Below are 24,126 nucleotides of genomic sequence, written 5' to 3' on the forward strand. Positions count from 1 at the left end.
ACTGTTAGGGTTCATCGTGAAAAGATGTAATTCTCACATTAATAAATCTCTGGCTTGATCTGTTATCAGCATACAGAAGCCCAATATTTGCGTGGCAAAAATTCAGAATTGGGATTCTTCTGTGTTTTTGGAACATTATTTTCAGTGGGAATGCCTGAAAACTGCCTAAAATGCCTGTGTACATTTACCAATCTGTTCTGACCCCCCTTGTTCCACACCAAAGCACACTCCGAGCCAGAGATAAGTTACGGCATTTAATTAACAGACAGACAGGTCCTTGGCAGCAAACCGGCACAGACAAGCTTGGGCAGCAATCCAGCCTGCCAAGCTCACATTAATGTTCTCCAACATTAGTTCCTGCGTTGATTTCTGCAAAAGGAGTGTGTGCACAAGCAGTCCTTTTATAGTCTGGAGAGGAGCCTAATGACCACCAGCTGAGTGCAATTACCTCCTGTAACTGCGCAACTCTTCCTGACGCCTATTGGCTCTTCAGTGCCGGGCATCCAGGAACAACTCACTGCTGATGTCCGGATCACTCTCCCTTGTCTCCTCCCCACTGGTCCAAGGCTCAGCCGCCTCCTGGTGGCCAACCAGCCTCTGCGCCCTGCTTGGAGTCGGAATCCTGTCCAGGGTCCTCCAGAGCTGACTCATAGGGCCCCTTGCTGTCGGAGTCTGGTGGCAGCTCCAATGACTCCTGCTAGGCCACAACACCAATCTAACCCTAACATATCAGTGTAATTAGCTACTTTCTATATAGACTATGGAGTTTGCTGGTCATTAAATTGAGTATGTAGTTTGTTTAGTTTGAAAAACTTGCTTCAGAATAGGATGTTTTAAGTGATTGATGGTTGTTAGAGGTAAATTTGATATTACTGTCCATACTGTTCTTGGCAAGAATGCTAGAATAAGTTGAAATTTCCTTCTCCAGCCAACCATCTTTTATCAGAACTCTCCACTATGACCTGTCCGTCTTGGGTGGCCCTCCATGGCATAGCTCAGCTTCATTGAGCTGCACAAACCTCTTCAACACAACAAGGAAGTAAGCCATGAAGGTGTTTGTGGTCTTAGCCTTTTTAATGTTGAATTTCAAGCCAACTTTCGTTCTTTTTTTAATGAAGGAAGTTGGCTTGAAAGTCAGCATTAAAAACTTAAGATCATGGCATTCGGTCCCATCACTTCCTGGAAAATAGGGGAAATTTCCAAATTTTGGGGAAATTTTCCCAAACGTATTAAAAAGTAGACATAGCAAAATTCCATATAGTCAAAGTTATGGTTTCCCCAGTAGTAAATGTATGGCTGTGAGAGTTGGATCATAAGGAAGGCTGTGTGCAAGATGAGTCCCTTGGACTTAAAGGAGATCAAATTAGTTGTAATCAACCAGTCTGTTCTTTAGAAGGGCAGAAGCTGAAGCTCAAATTTTTGGCCACCTAATGAAAAGAGGACTCTGTTGGAAAAGATTGAAGGCAAAAGGAGAAGGGGACAGCAGAGGATGAGATGGTTAGATAATGCCATCAATGCAATTGATGGTAGGGACCTACTATAGGTTTAAGATTACTGTACTTACTTTCCCCATTTCCCTTCACTTTATATAATAGGCCAGTGGAGAACTTAGAGTTCCTGTTGGGTCTTTGGAGCAAGCTTCAGCTTCACCTCCACAGGGTAGTGATCACTGATTTCTAAGGCCTATAAAAATGAGAGAATCTTGAGTTCTTTAGGCTTGCCATAGATAAATATTCCTTTGTTTTAATGAGAGAGAATAATCAAGCCTACTCACCTCTTCTTCAGACAATCCAAATGCCTTTGTGAAATTGTATGGCTTGGCTGATCCGGGCACAACAGCAGAGAGTAATTCTTCTCCATGAACTATGATTCTGAGAGGAAAACAGTGACAACTGGGCTCTGTTTCCAGGTTTCAGAAAGATTATTGGGGTACTATACAGGTGGCTGATTTGTGTCAGGAAGCAGAACAGTGTAACATTCCTGGAGGACTGGTAGGCCTGCCTGGGGAAGGGATTCAGAAGTGTTCTGCCTGCATTTCTAACCTTAGTTCAATAGATTACTCAATAGAGCAGCCCTATCATGTTACTAATGACATTGATAGGGATGTTGAAAACAGTTCACTGACAATAGCAATAGCAATAGCAGTTAGACTTATATACCGCTTCATAGGGCTTTCAGCCCTCTCTAAGCGGTTTACAGAGTCAGCATATTGCCCCCACGGTGTGGGTCCTCATTTCACCCACCTCGGAAGGATGGAAGGCTGAGTCAACCTTGAGCTGGTGAGATTTGAACCGCTGAACTGCAGATAACAGTCAACTGAAGTGGCTTGCAGTACTGCACCCTAACCACTGCACCACCTCGGCTCGACATGCGCACACGACAAAACCGTGGTGAGAAAACCGCGACATCGAAATCGTGCCCACAACAGCGCACCGACAACAGCGCGCCGACAAAAGGGTGCCTTCAACAAATAACGCGAAAACAACATAATAACCCTACCCTAAACCTAACACTGAACCTAACCCTTACCTTAATCCTAATCGCGGTTTTGTGGGCGCGGTTTTGTCGGCGCCCTGTTGTGGACGCGATTTCGACGTCGCGGTTTTCTCACCACAGTTTTGTCGGCGCGTTTTTATCATGCGCGCATTTGTCGGGTCACGGTTGAAAACATTTTGGAGAAACCAGATGGTTCAACTTGAATGCTTCAGTTTAGTACCTGTCATAAGAACAGCAAGTTCGGTGGCTGACGGTGGTGTCTTCTTCATCGCTGATCAGCCAATGGAAGGCAGGGTGATTGTGCAGGTGGATCCTGGCCAACGCGCTCATTGGGACGTAGGCACCACCTGCATTCAGGTCTCCCAGCACCATCACATTCTGTAGAGGTGGGGCAGGAAAGAAGATTGGAAACATTGTTGGCTCATCTAGTTCACAATCTATCTACCCTCTGCTCCCAGAATGTACCTCCGTTTTCCACCAATGCATTAGCTCCATGCATACTTCAAACAGCAGGTCAAGCTCATGGGCAGCTTCCCGAGGACAGGTATGGTGCAAGAGTAGCACAAAGTCTGAAGCAACTGTGTAGAGGAGATAGCAATACAGACAACATGAGCTGATCAGGATTTATTTATCCACATCTACCAATACGCTTGCAGAGACTGGCTTGGTGTAGTGATTAAGGAACCAAGCTAAAAACTAGTTCTCGCCTTAGCAAAAGCCAACTGGGTGACCTTGGGCCAGTCACTTCGTCTCAGTTGTAGGAAGCTGCAGAAGGGAAACTGCTCCTGAAAACTTTGCCAAGAAGCTTGCAGGGACTACAGCAGTCAACAGGTGAAGGCATAAAAAAATAGCAGTATACTTCCAAGCACCTTGGAAGGACTTCCTCATGGCGACAAAAATTGGACCCAAAACAAACATATGTCATGGTATAATTGTGTCTTGTGCTGTTTTGGTCCTTTTCGTTGTTTGCAAATAATTATGGACATTCAGTATGTTATACTTCAAGAATATTATACATTACACTTCAGATTTATATTAAGCTCTTCCATTTAATAACTCTAAATCATCAATCCAGATCCAAAAAAAACCTACTTGGATGTTCTCAGTCAAGACTGGAGGCTGAATTATTACTCCAATGTACTTTCTTAAAGCACAGGATAGAAAACATCCTACCTGTAACCAATGGTGGGTTTTAAAAATTGTTCGAACCTACTCTGTGAGTGTGGCCTCCTTTGTGGGAGTGGCTTGCCACACATGTGACTGGATATGAAGATGCCGACGACACTTGTCAGAACCACCTTAAATTACCTCACACACAGCACTGGCATGCATAAGAATATGATGTACACCTGTTTTTTAAAAGGCATCTTTGGTTTGCGTTAAAACAACTTCGACACACGCAATGTTCTGATTGCACCACAAATGCAGTAGTCATCCTTCCCTTTCACAGAGGCCCTGAGTTTTATCAATATGAGCATGATAGTGTAGAATAATCATATCCAAGGACCAGTGGTGGGTTTCAAAAAAATTTGGAACCTCTTCTGTAGGAGTGGCCTGCTTTCCAGGTCCACTGGTGGAACCTCTTCTAACCGGTTCGGTAGATTTGATGAACCGGTTCTACCGAATAGGTGCGAACTGGTAGGAACCCACGTCTGCCTGTAACCCTACTAACTGTTCCATTATTACTTAGTGCTCTTTAGAGCGGAGAGAACAATCAGCCACAAAACTCAGGCACAGTTCCCACCATATTTACTGGGTTATATTTCTTACAATCATGTGCTATATATCTGCTTCAGAGCTGGAAAGCTGGGTTTACTAAATCCAAGGATTTCAGTCCCCGATATTTTTTTCCTCTTGCCATATTTAGCTAGATGGCCACTGAGGTCCTGGACTTAAGAAGTTCTTACCCAGGACAAGTTCTTAGACCTATGAACAGAACAATTAAAGCTTACCTGTGTATGGAGAATGGAAACGCACAGCAAAGGGTATCCTAGCAAAATCTCTGGCATCCTCATCTCCAACTTGGCACCAAGCCGTAACTGATACAGCATCCTGACTGTCAGTGAGAAAAATAATTAGGGTAAAAAGATTGTGTCCCCATGAAGGTTCATTATCCAGAAGGTTCATTTAAGTATGGACTCTACCTCTGGTTTAGGTTTCCTTGGTATGTCAGGCTTTTGACATTTGCCTCAAACTCAAAAGTATTTCCATCCAAGCATGGTTCTCGCGGAATCTTTTTTAACAAGGTTTATTGAAATGAAAGGAATATAAGACATTTCAGTAATTGTACTATTTGAAATACTATTTGAATTGGTTCTCTATTTGAGAACCAATTCACTCCCTACTTCCTTAGGACTTTTCTAGTTTCCTTTAACTAACTTTCCTGTAATCCGGAGAAGAGATTTTTCAATGGTAATGAAATGCTTGTAGTTGCCTGTTTACACAACTGTTATCTGATTTTTTTATCAGAGAACTTACCATTATATCATATATGAAGATGACTTTAGATTTGAGACAACCTTTCCCAAATCCCCTTGGACAATTATTGTTATTGTATGGCCTGAGGTTCTTTTGAAGGACCAAATTGGGGACAGATCCTAGATAAAATCTATCTACATTTATGTGATCATTAAGAGATGACATAAATTTGATGGCTCATAATCAATCACAAACAAATTACTGGGAAGATAAATCATAGGCAGGACAGAGATATTGAGGAATAAAGACTGGTATTTAAATGTTGATATCTATATATAAAAAATGGCTGTGTGTGTGTATGTGTTCCAACATAACTCTTGAACGCCTCAAACAATTTCAACCAAACTTGACACACAAATGACTTACTCTCTGGAAAAAAATAGTGTGTGGGTAAGACATCCCTAACACTACTGGGGTGTGTGTGTGTTCTGTTAGGTTATAGCCTGTTGTGCCTTAAAATGGCTTCTACTGTACTGCCATAAAAAGGCTTCTAATGTATAGCACAGTGGAGTTGCCTGTTAACAGCTTCATAGTACTCCACAAGGGGGCTCCCTCTGATAAGGGAGAAAATCCAACATTAGAAATTACGTTTGGTCCTGCCATTTTCTCCCTATAAATAAATACCCGGACAACACCAGGTTATCAACTAGTAGGGGATAAAGTTTGTTAGCAGTTACAGTGTTGGCTTTGGTACTTGAAGTTCTGGTATAATGCTATTTTCCAGATCCACAGATTTTATTACCGATATATAAAGACATTCTGCTCCTTGTAGCTGCTTCTTCCAAGTCTCTTGCTCTCTAGGCAGTTGTAGTGATGAGAAGGATCATACCTGCCATGTGGGGGACGGGAAAAGAGGAAATCAGTGATGCCATGTTCCTGCTGAGTCTGTATAGTTGGTTCCAGGTTTAAGGGAAATGGCCTATTACCTCTCCCAAAAGAAGAGATAAAACAGTTGGTGGTGATTTCTCTTTTCTCTGATTCTAAACTAATATTTACAGGAAAAACACTTTGTCCCAAAAGCTATGGTTGCTTTCTACCTGTTTTAGAATCAATACAATATAATTTCACTGCATACAGAAGAATTCCAAGATACATTTTCATCCCAGGCAAATACACATAGCGTTTAAGGATTGGCCACAGTAGCAGTGACATCTCAGAAGAACATTCTATAGGTTTCTTCCTTTGGATGTACAAAGGCTGCAATTCATTAAATAAGGATGTGCTGACCTTGATAACACAAAAACCTCAGAACTTAGAAGCAGCCATCTCACTCCTAGGAATAGAGTTTTGGGGAATGGAATAAGACTGCAGGTCAGATGTAGAAGATGGAAGAATTAAAACCTTAAAACAATCCATATGGATAATAGGTACAATATCATTGCTACAGATTCTAATGCTTTTCTTTCTTTGGTGCACTGCTCGAAGTGTGATCCTATACATTCACGCTATTGGGTTATTGTCTGCAAATCACCTTATTTTGCGATACATTATGATTAGAATTGTTTGCTACATTATGATTAGAATTGTTTGCTACTGGTAGTACCTATTGAGCTTCTGGAGTAGTGCCTGAATAGCCAGTCCCTTGGAATCACGCACCTCTTGCACAGCAGAGATATCACAGCGAGACAGGATCTGGAAGTCAGAAAAAAAGATGCCCTTGTTATTGTTATGTCCATTCTCATGACTCGAGATGCTCACCAAAGCATCTCGGGAATTCCAAAGTCCACACATTTTATAGTTGCTAAGTTTAAAAAACATTGCTCTACGTTATTTACAAGCGAATCTGGCATTGCTGCTTGGAAGATTAAAGCCTCAGTGGCCAATACTAAATAGCAATCTGCTCTCCCATAAGTGATAGAGGCTGTCAAGCCTCACACAGGTGGGCTAGTTCAAGGAAGAAAAGATCACAATGTTGTAGAAAAGATGGGACACACAAGCCAGCTCTTCAGAGAAGGAAAGTTTATTTGCGCAGGTTCAGAATAAACAATGGCCTGAACCATGAGTGAAAGTCAGGAAATTCCTTATATAGTTTATCGCTTTCAGCTAAAGCCATCTGTTAGTTTTGGAAACACCCCTCAAGAGTTGCCCTTGAGTTACAGGAAGTATGTCTACAGGATGTCAGAATACATGGGTCAGCTAACGGATATGCATAGCTCATATTTCGAGGAACTAACAATATATGTCTACCAAACAGATTAATAGCAATAGCAATAGCAGTTAGACTTATATACCGCTTCATAGGGCTTTCAGCCCTCTCTAAGCGGTTTACAGAGTCAGCATATTGCCCCCAACAATCTGGGTCCTTAACAGCCAAGCCAGCAAATGGGCTAATATAGATGTTTTGCCTCAGCATATTTCATGTACAGATTTCCTTCTAACCTGTGTCTAACCACACTATGTCCTAAAAGTACAGCTTGCAATTTCTATATGAACAGTTAAAGCTTAATATCATGAAACCCTAGTCTGGTTCAGGCTTGAGGCCTACCTTGGTTCAGCCCGCCACCTTAACAAGGTTTCTGAACAGTGTCTTCAATGCTGGTGTTGGGAAACATGCAAAACCTTGGAAACCGTAAGAGGAATTCCCAACTCTTATTTATTCTGAGTTCGCTAAAACAATCTCTTTGAATGAGCTCAAGTGCGTCTTCCTGAATTTCTCACTATCTGTGATGAGTTGCTGTTTATAAAATAGACTGCCAGCTGCCTTGTCTTCCTCCCCTCCATTCTTTTCCCAGTCTCCTCACTCCCTCTTCCAATTTTTCATGATGCTATATCTCATGGTTCATTGATCAGTCATTGACAAGAATTAGAACATGCTAACCTTGTTAAAAGAAGAAATTATTTGGGTTAGCTTAGTATGACTGATATGTCACACTAGGGAGTCTTCTGATCTTTGATCAAATAGATTCAGTACTATCAACTCCAAGGTTGGCAAAAAAAGAAAAATAGTCCTAGACCGTCTCCAGACTCCCAAATTCCACTTTTGCATCTCCCCAATCCCTTCTTCCTACATTTGCGGAAAAATAGCAACAATTTCCCAACACTGTGTATCATGAATCCTAAAAAATGTAAGGTAGGTAAATAGACAAAAATAGATAAAAGTAAATGCAAATTCTCTCTGAAATCACAGGAGGAAAAGAAAAATCCTGCTCCTGGTCACTTTGCAAAAGACATACCTCCAACTGTGGCCCTCATCACCCCCCAGGCTGACAAACACAGCTCCAACCACCAAAACATGAAAGCAGTTGCAGCACTTTCCAATTCTGCTAGAGAGACCCAAAGTGAATCAGAGACCTTTCCTAGCTGTTCAGATACTGCCACTTTCTTACATGCTTTCTACTTTAACGGAAGTGGGTTTCAATTTTTATTTTAAGATGTGGTATTTCCCAATTAATGGATGAACTGTGGCATTTCCCCTTTTTGTTCATATTCTTGGATAGCCTGTTCCTGACTTCTGTCACAGCCACATTGGATGAGAACACTTCTGTTTCTTTGCTAGATTCAGTGACGTGCGGTGAGGTTTATGGCTGGTGAGGCAGCAATTGTTTTAGACTTGTGGACTTCAACTCCCAGAATTCCACAGCCAGGCATGCTCAGTTCCGATTTAAAGCGACAGCATTTGTTTTCCTCCTTTGCTAAATAAGTTTCCTTCTTTCTTTTTCTTCTCCCTTCCCCTCCTTCCGCCCTCTCTCCCTCCCTCCCCCCTCTCTCAAACACACACACACACACACAGTTGCACCAGGAGGATGACGTTTGAATTCCTCCCTCTGACCCACGCGTACCTTTTCCAGCTGTTTCAGAGAGGATTTCAACTCTTCTTGCCTGCCATCATGAAAAGAAAACAAATGTAAAAGGAAAAAGGCAAGAGCTGAGGTCAGGCTGAGCTAGTTGCTGCCAGAGTCATCGTGGATGACTCTGCTTAACTGTTTAAAAAAGCCTCTAAAAAAATGCCCTCTACAGGAGGCAGGAGAACGCCGTGCCTCATCTACGTCAGGAATTTTTCAGCTTTTGACCCTTGTTTAACTCTGCTCGAGTGATCATAAAAAGTCAGACTAGATGAGGCACATCCTTCTCCTGCCGCCTCCTGTAGAGGGCACTTTTTAGAGGCTTTTTTAAACAGTTAAGCACTAAGCAGAGTCATCCACGGTGACTCTGGCAGCAACTAGCTCAGCCTGACCTCAGCTCTTGCCTTTTTCCTTTTACATTTTTTTTCTTTTCATGATGACAGTGCTGAGGCTCTGCCTCCCCTGCCTCCCCTGACTGCACATCCCTGGCTAGATTCATACATCACCTTTCATTAGGATATCAACATAGCATACACACACCTTCCCCCCCCCACACACAATTGCGACCCTGTGTGGTGGGTTGGGCTGAGAGAGTGACAGGGCAACTCTGTAACTCCCATGCCTGAAAGAGGACTTGTCTATTTCTGCCCTTCACTGCTCCAGCTGTCCCTCGATCACTTCTGAATCTCGGTTGAGTGCCAGCCACTCTCAGTACACTGTTGTCACCACTTCATCGTCCACCCCACTAGTTTCATCATAAACTCACCTGGACAAGAGCTCTCATCACCCTCTGGTTGGCTGCCTTCGCTTGTCCAAAGCTTCGTATGTTGAAAGCACAGATTTTGAAAGATGCAGCCACAAGCATCATGTCCAGCAAGAGAAACAAAAAGATGAAGGTTTGCGCCATGGGCTTAGTATGTATTTGATCGCAGGAGAGAACATGTGTGTCTCCAGCTGCATAGGAGACAAATCAATGGTGCAGAGAACTACATGGCCACGTCAGCAAGGGGGAGGACACCACCTTTTGTGCTGCATGTTGAGTTGAGAACAATGTAGCAGAGAAAACGCTGGACTTCGTTGGGCTTGTCCCCTTCCATCTCATTCCTGATTCTTTAGCATCCCCTATGGATAGACCTCAGGAGCATTCTGGCAGGATCCAAAAGTTGTTTGAAAACTCTGTTTAGAAATCCCCACCCCCTACCCTGTTGTCATCTAGATGTGCTGGAATGCAATTCCATCAGTGCTCAAGCTGAGGAAGGATGAATGAAGCACACTAGCCAATTTACCTTTTCAAATAAATACTTTTATTGATCCAGTTTGATTTTTCACAAAAGAGTCTCAATCCAGTTGAATTGTACAATTGCAATTGGGCATGTACAGTGTGAGCATACACTCTTTGGTATTACAAACATGTATATGGTGTATGGCTTTGTGTATGTGAGAGAGAGAGAGTGTGTGTGTGCCTTCACATCAGTGTGGACTCCTTGGATTAGTCTCTGTAGATTTTTCAGAAGATTTTTTAGAGCTGGTTCACCATTATCTCCTTCCTAAGCAAAACTAGAATTCACTGACTTCCTTGCCTGGTGCCTTAACCACTAGACCAAACTAACTCTCTTATATGCACATACATACTTACAATAAATTTTATCACAACAAGCAAGAGTCTAATAAAGGAAAATATTTGTAGCTCAGGGTTGAAATGAGGGGTCCTTGGTGCTCTCTGAGTTTGCTTGTTTTCTTGCAGATGTTTCATTACCCAAACATCAGCGCTAGTAAGAAGTGCTGTTTGCTGCCAGTTTATATACTCAAGCAAGATTCTTCTTGAATAACTGTGCTCAAAACATAACCTTTCATTATATTTTCCACTAATGGTATTATTTAAAAATACTGCAAATAATGGGGAAGAACAAAGTCAAGATTTAATCATGGGAATAGAGCTAAGCTATAAATAAGGTGTGACAGTGATTGAAAATAATGCAAAGCCAGAGCTATCTTTAACACATACCAGGGAATCTACTGAAACCAGTTCAAACAATGGTGCATCATTTAGAAAGAATTAAAAAGTTCCTGTTCAAAACCAGTGTTCATTCCACAGTTAATATTACATATATTTATATATTACCAGGCCCCTTAAAATTTTTGACACCGGTTTTACAAAATAAACAGTAGAACCATAAAGCCAGTGCCTGATATAAAATCCACAAAACTGTCCATCCATCTCAACACCTTTTTGGTTAAAATTTAAAATTACAATAAAAGCTACCTTAATCATGTTAGCTTATTTTAGAATATGGATGTTAATGTTTATACCCTGTATTTGCTCTGGGAGGTGGGGGGGTTGAGGGGAGGTGGGTTTGGGGTGGGTGGGTGAGGCATATATTTGTAAAACTTTTTTAAAAAAAATTTCAATTAAAAAATGGTGTACAAACATGACACTACAACTGTCATAAATACATGCCAGTTGCCAAACATCCAAAAATTTTATCACATGACCTCGGGGAACAGTCGTGTGAAAAACCAATCATAAGATACTTTTTTCAGTGCCATGGTAACTTTGAACAGATTTTTACAACAATGAATGGTTGTAAGTCAAGGACTACCTGTATACATAACCAGTCTCTGGAGCATTTCATTCATGGATGCACTAATTGAAAATGCAGTTAATTTACCCTGTCCATTGAAGACAGAAGAAAGTGCATTGAGCAGAAATGATAGAGACTTAAATACGGTTTAAATTTGGATTTTCTCCCAAGGAAGCCCTCTGTAGCTGAAGGGGAAATGCTTTTGTTTTAAAATGGAAAGTATCTATCAAAGGAACTTTCAACACGGGAATACCCAGTTTTACAAATCAAACAATTATGTACATTTTTTTTCTGAAACTGTTAGAATTCAGAATAAAGTCCACGGAGCTGATATTTTCTTTACAAAAATAAGAGGGAAAATACCAATATTCTTTTACCTTGAACGTTAAGTTGTTTACCCAATTAAAGCATTTTATACTGGAAAGCCCATGGCCATAAGAACCCCACTGGCATTCCGTAGTGAAACAATTATTAGATTGCAAGTCAGTCAACTATTTACATTTGCATAGATCACTTGTTTAGGTAAAAAATTAGATCAGGAGAGATCTTAATTTCCCCCAGCAGCTGACAGGTTTTTTTTTATTTGCAAATTTCAGAAGAGGTAGGGATTCAACTTGATATCCACTGAAGTTATCCACTGCAACAGAAACACATGCTCATTCTTTTTGGATGAACGACGGGAACTGAATACACTGACTGGAAATTCAACTGTGATGTAAGGCTCACATTCGCTCCTTATGACTGATCTGCACATATATGCTGCACATCTAAGAATTTGTAAAGTGATCACTGTGGACATGATGCAGTGGTGGGTTTCAAAAATTGTTGGAACCTACTCTGTAGGTGTGGCCTCCTTTGTGGGAGTGGCTTGCCACCCATGTGACTGGATGGGAGTGGCTTGCCGCCCATGTGACCGGATATGAAATTATGAATTAGTACTTAGATCGGTCCAAGTAGCTATTCAGAAACTCTGGCATTGAAGCATGCAAGTCTTAAAGCTGTCAAGTCGCAAGATCCTTGCACCCCTAATTCTTTAGAAAAAAACCTAGGGGTCTTCAAACCTGACAGCTTTAAGACTTGTGGACTTCAACTCCCAGAATTCCTCCTCCAGTCACGTTGGCTCAGGAACTCTGGCATTGAAGCATGCAAGTCTTAAAGCTGTCAAGTTACAAGATCCTTGCACCCCTAACCATTTAGCAGTGGTGGGTTTCAAAAAAATTTGGAACCTCTTCTGTAGGTGTGGCCTGATTTCTGGGTCCACTGGTGGAACCTCTTGAGCCGAGGTGGCGCAGTGGTTAGGGTGCAGTACTGCAGGCCACTTCAGCTGACTGTTATCTGCAGTTCAGTGGTTCTAATCTCACTGGCTCAAGGTTGACTCAGCCTTCCATCCTTCTGAGGAGGGTGAAATGAGGACCCAGACTGTGGGGGCGATATGCTGGCTCTGTAAACCGCTTAGAGATGGCTGAAAGCCTTATGAAGCGGTATATAAGTCTAACTGCTATTGCTATTCTAACCGGTCCGGTAGATTTGACGAACCGGTTCTACCGAATAGGTGCGAACTGGTAGGAACCCACCTCTGACATGATGGCACTAGAAGCATAAAGATCTAGTTTTCCACTGAAGAGATGTTCAGAAGTGAGCTTTTCTCAGCTTCAACTCCCCATCTTCAAAGTAGCTGAATAAAACCTTCATGAATGATTGTTTCAAGGAATACAAAGATATTACATGTAAGACGCTTTACATTTTCTAGAATGTGATCTAAATACTAATTATTGTCATTTTTTTCCTCTTGTAACTGAATTCTTCAGGCCAAATGAGGCTCCTTAATAAAAGGATGGAGGGAAACGAACTGGCTTTCCATTACTTGCTTGATTAAAGAATGACTAGTTCTTGCTTTTCTTCTTTGGTCTCCATAGGTTTTTGATTAGCATTATTTCATTGTTCCAGAAAGCTTGGTACAATCTTATAGACTGACTTAAACTGCAAATCTCATATCTATGGTATGCAGCTTAATTTTTTAGCTATTGCTCTTAATGTCTTTTCATCCTAAATTGTTTTCACGTCACATGATGAAGAGTTATGGGCAATTTCAAACATTACACATGCCTTTGTGTCCCTTTGGGTTAGTCTGATTAAGATACCAGATAGACGTCCTATGTTTGAGATTGTCCATTTGAGGGAGAAATTCACGATATTGGTAGAATGCAAGATATGTCATCCCCATGTTTATCGCTTGCAAAACATTACAGCAAAATCATTTGCCAGCATGATTGTTTCTCCAGATTTAATCTTCCATCAGAATATCTAAAAATATGGGGGGAGGCAGCAGTGCAATAGAGGAGCTGGTTTTCATTGCATCTTGTATTTCTCCAAAGTGTGACCCGTCAAAACCGCGGTCCACTAAAGCGCGCCCGATTAAAGCGCGTACCTGACGTCATCAGCAGCGCGACAAATAAAATTAAAAATAAATTAAATTAAAATTAAAATAAAATTAAAGCAAGCCGATTCACATAAAGGTAAGGGTTAGGTTTAGGGTTAGGGTTAGGGTTAGGGTTAGGTTTAGGGTTAGGTTAAGGGTTAGCATTAGGTTTAGCGTTAGGTTAAGGGTTAGGTTTAGGGTTAGGTTAAGGGTTAGGCTTAGGGTTAGGTTTAGGGTTAGGTTTGGGGGGGTTAGGTTTAGATTTACGCGTTAATTTTAAGTTTACCGCTCACAGCGTGCTGTTTTCGTCGCGCTGTGATGACGTCACATACGCGCTTTCGTCGAGCGCGCTTTAGTCTACCGCAGTTTTGTGGTGGAACCCTCCAAAGTCCCATTAAATATATATTTTCATAGCAGCCTCAGAACTGGCATGAAACATTTTCTTTCCATTAACTTAAGTGGAAAGATTTTTTAAAAAATCCATATATTAATGGATAGTTTTAGTCCATTTTCTGTATAACAGAACATAGAGAAAATATAGAACCAAAGAGCAGCCAATGATAATGTACAAGCTACAATATTCATATGGCATCTTTGAGGAAGGTCCTGCTGTCACCTTTTTGAACTTAGATCATGAGTTTGGCCCAGGGAAGACCTCTTTGTAACCTGGAACCCAGGTTGAGTTTCTGACGGAAGGCAAGAGTGAGACAGAAGCTATCTACTATTCAGGATCCCTGAGGTAGTTGAGTACAATCAGGAAGCAGAATCAAGAAGTCAACCTGTAAGGATCTTTGAGAATATGAGTAGATATCCAAACTCAAAGAGGCTTTGCCCAAGCATGGCTCAACTGGATGAGAAAACCTTATACATTTTTACTGCCTGAAGGGTCCTTTTGCCAATCTTGATGAGAAGGATCAATCCAAAACAGTGGTGGGTTTCAAAAATTGTTCGAATCTACTCTCTGGGTGTGGCCTTCTTTGGGGGAATGGCTTGCCACCCATGTGACCGGATGGGAGTGGCTTGCCGCCCATGTGACCGGATATGAAGATGCCGACGACACTTGTCAGAACCACCTTAAATTACCTCACACACAGCACTGGCATGCATAAGAATAGGATGCAAACTTGTTTTTTAAAAGGCATCTTTGGTTTGCGTTAAAACAACTTCAACACACGCAATGTTCTGATTGCACCACAAACGCAGTAGTCATCCTTACCTTTCACAGAGGCACTGAGTTTTATAAATATGAGCATGATAGTGTAGAATAATCATATCCAGGGACCAGTGGTGGGTTTCAAAAAATTTTGGAACCTCTTCTGTAGGTGTGACCTGCTTTCCGGGTCCACTGGTGGAACCTCTTCTAACCGATTCGGTAGATTTGACGAACCGGTTCTACCGAATAGGTGCGAACTGGTAGGAACCCACCACTGATCCAAAAGTAGGTACTTTGGGGAGAGCCTACTTTTGCAGGATCCAATCTGGGTTGGTTACTGGGACCGGAGGTTTAGTCTTCCAAGCTTTCAGACTTGTGTTGAAGCCCATCCTCAGGGAATGTCTCTCTAGTAGAGTGTGTACTTTCAGCTGTTCTCTGTGTGGTATTTATATGGTGCCCAGTTGAAAGTAGCTTTTAAGTTGTTGACTGGGAAGTTGATGGCTGGCTATTAAGCCATTGGCTGTTGTTTCCTTGAGCTGTCAAGCCCTCCCCTCCTAAGTACTTGATAAGCTGGTGGGAAATCAGCACTCCCGTTGACTGAGGAGGGATCCATTTCCCAGGCTTTCCCAGAACTTACTGTCAGAACATCAGAGACTCACCACAGATGGAAGCTGAATCTAGAGTCAACATAATTGATTCAAGTGCTGTTGTGAGAGTAATAAGTACCCTTTTGGTAAGCCTCCGTCGGTATTGTTCTAGGACTAGCACAACAGCCATCTTCTTCCTTCATATGCCATATCTTGAGTCTGATATCACAACTATAGTCAGCAGCACAAGACCAGCTAAACTATCTGGCTGGAGCTTCTTACAGGATGAGACAAGTTCCACCTCTACAGGATAATGATCACTGATCTCTAAGGCCTGGAAAGTGAAGAGAAAGAGAAAAGGATCAGAAGTGGAATGTTTCTGTTTTCTGTTCTGAACCCAAGGGAAGAATTGCCTTCACCACCAATTCATCACTTCAGTCCAATCTTTCCTGCCCCAGTGCTTTTTTCAGAGATGTGGGATTATAGCTAACATCACCCCAAATCAACCTAATCATTAAGAAAGATCTTGCAATTGGAATTGAATGAAGAAGAAGAAATAAGAGAAGCAGCAGATAATCTCTCAGATTTAGTTATAGGGGTCCTGTAGCATATCCTGACATTTTATAGAAATGTTGCTCAGGGATTGACTTTCCAGTCCCCTGTGACTTTAACATCCCTCTTTAAAAATCTTTCTCCTATCACAGTACAGAGAACTAGTGCCTGAATTATATATTTTTTGGATCAAACCTGAGATTGGTTCCCACAATGCAAAAAGGTCACATTCTTTACCTTTATTTTGTGGATAAAAGGTTTGCACCACAGACTAAGCCAAAATCTAACTGGCCACACTGTGACTTAACGTGTTGCCATTATGCTCTTTTCTCCACTAAACTGATCTCTTAAAGCAGTGGTTTTCAACCTGTGGGTCGAGACTCCTTTGGGGGTCGAATGACCCTTTCACAGGAGTCGCCTAAGACCATCGGAAAACAAATATTTTTGAAAAAATACGGAAAACGTAAAATAATTTTATGGTTGGGGGTCACCACAACATGAGAAACTGTATTAAAGGGTCGCGGCATTAGGAAGGTTGAGAACCACTGTCTTAAAGCATCATACATGGCACACTGGTTAGAGTGCAGTACTGCAACCACTTCAGCTGACTGCTATCTGCAGTTTGGCGGTTCAAATCTCACCGGCTCAGGGTTGACTCAGCCTTCCATCCTTCCGAGGTGGGTAAAATAAGGACCCAGACTGTGGGGGTGATATGCTGACTCTGTAAACTGCTTAGAGAGGGCTGAAAGCCCTATGAAGCGGTATATAAGTCTATCTGCTATTGCTATTCTGAGCTCTATTCAAAGCACAGTTTCTTATGAAGAAACCCCTAAGTAGTTTCAGACCACAGTATTTGTGAAAAAAATTACATGTTAGCAGTGGTGGGATTCAAATAATTTAACAACCAGTTCTCTGCCCTAATGACCATCTGGGTAGGTGGGGCTTGGTGGTCATGTGACTGGGTAGGCATGGCCAACTCAAGGTCACTCAGGTCGATGAGCGCTTCGCCTTAGCTGTTACAATGTCATAAGGGTTAACCAGAGAGGCAGTTTCTGTAAGCAGGTCAATAAAGATTAGGCTAGAAACAACACTAGAATGTCTCCTTCCTGCCTTCCTTACAGGATTAGCCCTGCAAAGTGGGGGAAAAAACAAAAGGAGATTTCTTCCAACAATCGGTTCTCTGAACTACCTAGAAAGTTACCAACCGGTTCTTCCGAACTGGCTGAATCCCACCACTGCATGTTAGGTATGATTTTCCTGCCTCTTGTGTTGAGGATCCAGATTCATTATGAGTCCAGCAGCATACATCATACATTTAATAAATGATGATAATGAGGATGAGGATAATGTATCTCACATAATTAAACGTATATTTGATATACCAAAAAAAATCTTCCTTTTTAGAAAAATTTCACTGAGCTATCAATATAATTAAATTTTCTATGCTTTGAGGCTGCACCATATTACCCTGCTTATTCATTTATTGCACTTACGTAATCTTACTAACTTGGATTACCCTTATTATGTTTTCTGTACTTCCTTGGCTTTAGGGAAGGTTGCTTTTCATGCCCTTCATAGAGACAAAACTGACTAGACATAGAAACAGCTTTTTCTTCTGAATGTAGTTGCATCATTTCTGTCTCCCTTCCAAAAGTGACCGGTACCTCTTCCTCAGAAAGCCCAAATTCCTTGGGGAAATCAAATGGCTGAGCTGATCCAGGCACAACAGCATCCAGGCAGCGTTCACCATGAATCACAATCCTGTTGGGAAGAAGAAATAGATTGTTAGCAGGATCGATCTTGCAACATGTACACCAGACCCAAGCCTAAAATACTGGATCCTGCTGGTGATCCAATGAAATAATAACTCTAAAAAGTCAGGATGTTATAAGCTCACTTTTTTATGATAAGGGAACCCTTCAGGATTTGGGCTTAGCAATAGCAATAGCAGTTAGACTTATATACCGCTTCATAGGGCTTTCAGCCCCCTCTAAGCGGTTTACAGAGTCAGCATATCGCCCCCACAGTCTGGGTCCTCATTTCACCCACCTCGGAAGGGTGGAAGGCTGAGTCAACCTTGAGCCGGTGAGATTAGAACCACTGAACTGCAGATAACAGTCAGCTGAAGTGGCCTGCAGTACTGCACCCTAACCACTGCGCCACCTCGACTCTTCAGGGCTTTCCTGATGAGCAGCACCCTACCCTTCAGAGCTAAAGTCCTGCGCCCAAGCAGTCTTAATCCCACCTGTCATAAGCGCAGTGGGTCTTCTCTCGAACAGTGGTGTCAGCTTTGTCTCCTATGAGCCAATGAAAGCCAGGTTTCTGGCGCAGGCGGATGTCTTTCCAACGTTTCTTGGCCACGTATCCACAGTCCGCGTTGAAATCACCCAAAAAAATCATGTCCTGTGTGGGAAGGAAGAGAAATGACATCTGATCTTTCAAAAATCAATAAGTTGCTAGTAGAATTAGCGACTTAGCATTATCTCAGCTGCAACTCTTACTGGCAGATCTTCACCTAGCAATGGGGGTGATGTTTTACGAGAATAATATGTAGCATTTGATATCAGCAAGTGGCAGCACATGGCTGACCTTGAAAAGATGATCAGGGTGGGGCTTGTTAGAACATGGATGGAAGACCACCAGGAAATCGCAGACCTTGGTTAAACTGGGAAGTGGAAAAACGTCTTCAAAAGACAATAACAAAATATTTCTATATTGAGAACCAGGTTGGAGTGACAGTTAAAGGCTGGATTAGAATCAGAGAAATAGCATGGAAGTCAGCTGGGTGTCTTTGGGCCAATCTATCTCTCTCAGTCCAGCCCACCTACAAGGTTGTTGTGGTGGGGGAAATAGAAGAAGGGAGCATAATGTATGCATGCTGCCTTGATTTGTACAAATAAAACTGATATATAAATCAATAAATCGATGCCAAGGAATATATTGTTCAACTAAAACTTCATTTCATTCTTGAGTGTTCAAGGTCCTTCACCTGTTATCTTGTAATCCTTTTCAAGGACCATCAGTACACATTGCAGAAGGATAACAGAAGCTGCATTATGAGTCTGCCTCAAAGATGGGATGCATGAATGAATAAGGAAATGCTGTTTTAACCTGTTACTCATTAGATGGGCAATTTATTTTTGCTCTTTGCTTTTTTTACTTGTACTAACTTTTCTTGAATGGTAGTGTATGACTTCCATGAGTAAGTGGGGAAAATGTTGAAGCAGGCACAGAATTGGTAAAATTATTTCTAGCCACTGTTTTCAAAGTTAAGATAAATAGCAAACTCTAACTAGTCACATAAGCTGACATGAAATGGTAGCAATATTAATGTGGCATCGTGACCCGACAAATGCGCGAACGACAAAAGCGCACCGACAAAACCGCAGCGCTAAAACCGCGATGTCATCAATGCGCCGACAACAGCGCGCCGACAACAGCGCGCCGACAGAAGCGCGCCGACAGAAGCGCTATTTAAGTTAAGGTAAGGGTTAGGTTTAGGTTTAGGGTTAGGGTTAGGGTTAGGGTTACAGCGCGCTTCTGTCGGCGCGCTGTTGTTGGCGCGCTTCAGCGCTCATTCGTCGGCGCGCTTTAGAACTTGCGGTTTTGTCACCGTGGTTTAGTCAAGCGCGCTTTTGTCGTTCGCACATTTGTGGGTGAACCATGTGGCATTCCTTGGAATTGCCCAGCATACTTAAATTCAGCTGATATGTTGGTGGGATAGTAACTGGCTTTACATGTATCACAACTTTAATTCTACTTTCAGTCTACCTTTACTGATGCTAAGGATTTTCTTCTGAGAGTGAACAAAAGCGGTTTGGAAATATGGTCTTATTTTCAAGACCATATTTTCCAGGAAATGCTTTCTCTCATTTTTGAATCAGCACCATTTCCTAGGTAGGGGAAATGGGATGGGAGGAGAGGGACAGCCAGACACTAGGACATCATACCATTGTAGTAAAGGCCTTGCCCTTTCCTATGTGATTGTGGTGTTGTCTGCATGCCTCAAAGGAATGGATATTGTGCTGTGATGGAATACTGCTGCTTTTTTATTGGCTTAAAATGCATTTCTTCCCAGAGGGACTGTCCCCACTAGTGTTGACTGACAATGTCCCTTCCCCCTGGAAACAGGCAATTGATCACAAGCTGGGCTCTTATGGGCTCTCACCGTTATTCTTAATATCCCTAGGCTTTGAGCAAGCAAAGCAAGTAGTAATCAATAGAATGAGGGACATGGAGTTCCAAGAAGAACTAAATAGGTTGCCTCTCCACAGTAGGGACAGAATCAAACAGGGTCTGTGGGAATCGGCAAAATATCTAAATGACCTGATCTCCCCAAAACAAAGAATAGCTTTCTTCAGAGCCAGATTTAACATTCTTCCTTCAGCACTCCTCCAGGGCAGGTATAAGAGAACACCTACAGCATAACGGGTTTGTATATGTGGTAAAGGAGAAGTGGAAGATATTTCACATGTTCTATTACACTGCGAGCTATACAGAGCTTGTAGGTCTGCACATATTCTCCCCTTATTAGAGAGATTGCCAGGGAGGGCAGACCATTTTTATCTAGGCTTTCTCCTCCAGGACACTAACCCGGTTACCACGTATGCAGTGGCAAAGTTCTGTGCTGCTGCAATGTCCATAAGAAAAAACTTGGTTACAGAAGTATAGTTGTCATCTGGTACCAATTATCTGGACATACCTCTAACAATCTTTGGACCATTATGTTATTATCCACTTTTAATGTTAATTATATTTTAATGTTAGTATTTTTTAATATAGTGTAAAAACTAATGTGTATTGCTGGTCTTTGACCGTAATAAAGATTTTTACTTTTTACTGCTGCTTTCCTTGTGATGAAAGCAACAGGGTCCTATGGATGCTGATGGTCTGAACGGATATCACAACTCTTCTTTTATGGGAATAGTTTCCATGTATACAAAGTCATATGAATGTTGCAAATGCAGCTGGGGATGCCAACCTGCAATGGAAAAGGAGTGGGGGGGAGGGCCGTGTAAAGGCTCCAATGTTTGGGGCCCTTGTATAAGTTCTCTGCCTCTTGCATCAATCACTGACATACCTCTGTGGCCCAGCGTTCCTGAACATTCAGGAAAACATCATAGAGAGCATCGATTTCAGCTTCTGCCTTGGATGGCATCGTGTGCTGTGGGATCAGCACCAGCTCTGGAAGCTCTTGGGAGAAGTGCAAATAGAAAAAGACAACTGTAAGGACTAGCCACACAGTTTGGAAACCAAAATCAACACATTATTGTGATGAACCACTGAGGTACCTGGGTAGCAGTGGTGCGATTCAAATAATTTAACAACCAGTTCTCTGCCCTAATAATCATCTGGGTAGGTGGGGCTCGGTGGTCATGTGACTGGGTGGGTGTGGCCAACTCAAGGTCACTCAGGTCGATGGACGCTTCGCCTTAAGAGAGCCGAGGTGGCGCAGTGGTTAAATGCAACACTGCAGGCTACTTCAGCTGACTGCAGTTCTGCAGTTCAGCTGTTCAAATCTCACCGGCTCAGGGTTGACTCAGCCTTCCATCCTCCCGAGGTGGGTAAAATGAGGACCCGGATTGTTGTTGGGGGCAATATGCTGACTCTGTAAACCGCTTAGAGAGGGCTGAAAGCCCTATGAAGCGGTATATAAGTCTAACTGCTATTGCTATTGCTATTAGTTGTTACAATGGTAATAAGGGTTACAGCAGTTTCTGTAAGCAGATCAATAAAGATGAGGCTAGAAACAACACTAGAATGTTTCCTTCCTGTCTTCCTTACAGGATTAGCCCTGTAAAGTGGGAAAAAACAAAAGGAGATTTCTTCCAACAATCGGTTCTCTGAACTACTTAGAAAGTTACCAACCGGTTCTCCCGAATAGGTGCGAACCGGCTGAATCCCACCACTGCTGGGTAGTCAGTATAGGACAAAATACAAAATAAAGAAGCACATTCAACCACAACAGCGAGAATAAGCTAAACTTTGGAACCTCTGTTTGCTCTCCCCTGATTATTCTGATCAGATTTGAAACAAACCTTTGAATGCAGATATCATGGAAAGCATTGAGACTCCTCTTTTTAAAAAAAACCTCTGGCCAGAGGTGATAGAAAGCAAAGGGTCCCCATGCACTGCTCTACATGGCCCTTGAAAATTCTTGGGAAAGGAAAGAAAGATGAGGCAGCAGGAAGAGCCCACTTACCTCCTAGCATGTTGGGTCTCCTACTGGAATTATATTGTATTAAAAAAGGAAAAAGACATTGCAATTTGTGTATAAAAGGAAAAACAATTGTCCCGCTGACTGGTGGTATTAGGTGCCAGCAGAGATTCTTCTTGAGCCATGGTGGCGCAGTGGTTAGAGTGCGCTACTGCAGACTACTTCTGCTGTCTGCTGGCTGACTGCAATTTGGCAGTTCAAATCTCACCTGGCTCAAGGATGACTCAGTCTTCCAAGGAGGGTAAAATGAGGAGCCAGATTGTTGGGGGCAATAGGCTGACTCTGTAAACCACTTAGAGAGGGCTGTAAAGCACTGAAGAGTGGTACATTGTTCTGTCTCCATTATTGTTATCGTGTGGTGTGTTTTGCCTGGGGGACTTAAAGGTGAGGGAAATATCAGTATTTTCCAAGGATGATCAGTTTTCCTTCTCCAAAATAAATATGATAATTATGTTGTGCTTTGTGAAGTTGTGTATCAGAGGTGGGTTCCTACCAGTTCGCACCAGTTCGGTAGAACCGATTCGTCAAATCTACCGAACCGGTTAGAAGAGATTCCACCAGAAAGCAGGCCACACCTACAGAAGAGGTTCCAAAAATTTTTTAAACCCACCACTGACACACACACATATATACAGAGAGAGAGAGAGAGAGAGAGAAAGAGAGAGAGAAAGAAAAAAGAAAAAAGAAAATAGAAAAAAGAAAAAAGAAAAAAGAAAGAAAAAGTGAGAGAGAGATGAAAGAAAAAAAGGAAAAAGAGACAGAGAGACAAAAGGAAAGAGACAGAGAGAGAGAGAGAGAGAGAGAGAGAGAGAGAGAACACACATGGCCGGCAAGCCACTCCCACCAGGTCACATGGCCGGCAAGCCACTCCCACAAAGGAGGCCACACCCACAGAGTAGGTTCAAAAAATTTTTTGAAACCCACCACTGTTGTGTATACAAGCTAACAATGCAGACTTAAATCCAATTGTTATCTTGTACCCAGTACACCTGTAGGCTAAATATCTTGTTTGTCATCTGAAATTCATATTCTATTAAATTGATGTTTTGTTATTTGTGGGAGGGGGAGGGCAGATATCTCATTAGGCATTTGAGGCCCCGATTTACTCAACCACTATCTTGTATATTGCTTGTAGAGAAGTCATTTCTCTACCATTTTATGAGAGCCCCTGCTATTGACACGTTTTCTAAATTTGTCCCTGGATCCAACTAGACTGGACAATAGAGATTTCTGGCCCAGAACATATTGGTAGTTCTACTTATCTAGAAGAGCAGGAGTCTTTGAAATGAGGCTTAAGGGGAAAAAATGCCAGGAACTTCACTCTGGATCATTCCCTCCAGAGATCTGAATTATTCCTGTTGAAAATGAAGCCTCGTTTGTAATATAGGATTTCACCTTTGTTTGCCGTGCTGAAACGGGCGATAAAGGGTTCACGAGCAAAGACATCCGGTCGATCTGGATGCAGGTCTTCATATGTATAGTGATCCAGTATCCGAGTCTTCTGGTTCCTACAGGAAGTGGGAAACACAGGAAAATAGGCTTGGTCCCAGGAAGGAGATGAAAATAAGGGTTAAAGATCCAACCATAGATTTCTCTCCAAGCTGGATTTCTCTTCCTAGCTCCAAAAGAATTTTCCTTGGTCGGAAGGATTCAGTTTCTCTTTGCGGTAACTTTTGTGTTCCCACTGATTTTTCTGGCTTTCCATTCCTCCACCTACCTTGGATGGACCACTGCATGTTTACAAGTAAAGAAGGGGTTAAGATTGTATTGATTCTGTAAGCTCTGCTGATATGGTCACTTTTCTTTTTTTCACCCATATTTCAGATCTTATAAAAAGCGATCTTTTATGGTATATTGCAG

The 24,126-nt window shown here is 42.1% G+C and overlaps 2 protein-coding genes across 2 annotated transcripts in view; both read right to left on the reverse strand.

The window, feature by feature from the left end:
* Positions 1-1,608: 1,608 nt before the first annotated feature.
* Positions 1,609-9,663, reverse strand: LOC116503968 (deoxyribonuclease gamma-like). The gene is made up of 8 exons (XM_032210725.1): positions 9,523-9,663; positions 6,518-6,606; positions 5,717-5,803; positions 4,449-4,552; positions 2,962-3,074; positions 2,717-2,874; positions 1,775-1,871; positions 1,609-1,683 (listed from the first exon to the last, which is right to left on the reverse strand). Exons 1-8 carry the CDS (start codon positions 9,661-9,663, stop codon positions 1,609-1,611), a joined length of 864 nt encoding a protein of 287 aa, XP_032066616.1.
* A 5,457-nt stretch (positions 9,664-15,120) lies between these two features.
* The window catches only part of LOC116523884 (deoxyribonuclease-1-like 1), a 21,435-nt gene continuing 12,429 nt past the window's right edge, over positions 15,121-24,126 (reverse strand). The window contains exons 5-9 of the mRNA XM_032238974.1: positions 23,662-23,774; positions 21,130-21,242; positions 18,295-18,452; positions 17,714-17,810; positions 15,121-15,831 (exon numbers count right to left, since the gene is read on the reverse strand). Of these exons, the coding sequence (XP_032094865.1) occupies positions 15,697-15,831; positions 17,714-17,810; positions 18,295-18,452; positions 21,130-21,242; positions 23,662-23,774 (616 nt within the window). The 3' untranslated portion in view covers positions 15,121-15,696. The remainder of the gene's footprint in view (positions 15,832-17,713; positions 17,811-18,294; positions 18,453-21,129; positions 21,243-23,661; positions 23,775-24,126) is intronic.

The sequence above is a fragment of the Thamnophis elegans genome, chromosome 2 (assembly GCF_009769535.1).
Source record: "Thamnophis elegans isolate rThaEle1 chromosome 2, rThaEle1.pri, whole genome shotgun sequence".
In the NCBI taxonomy this organism is placed as follows: Eukaryota; Metazoa; Chordata; class Lepidosauria; order Squamata; family Colubridae; genus Thamnophis; species Thamnophis elegans.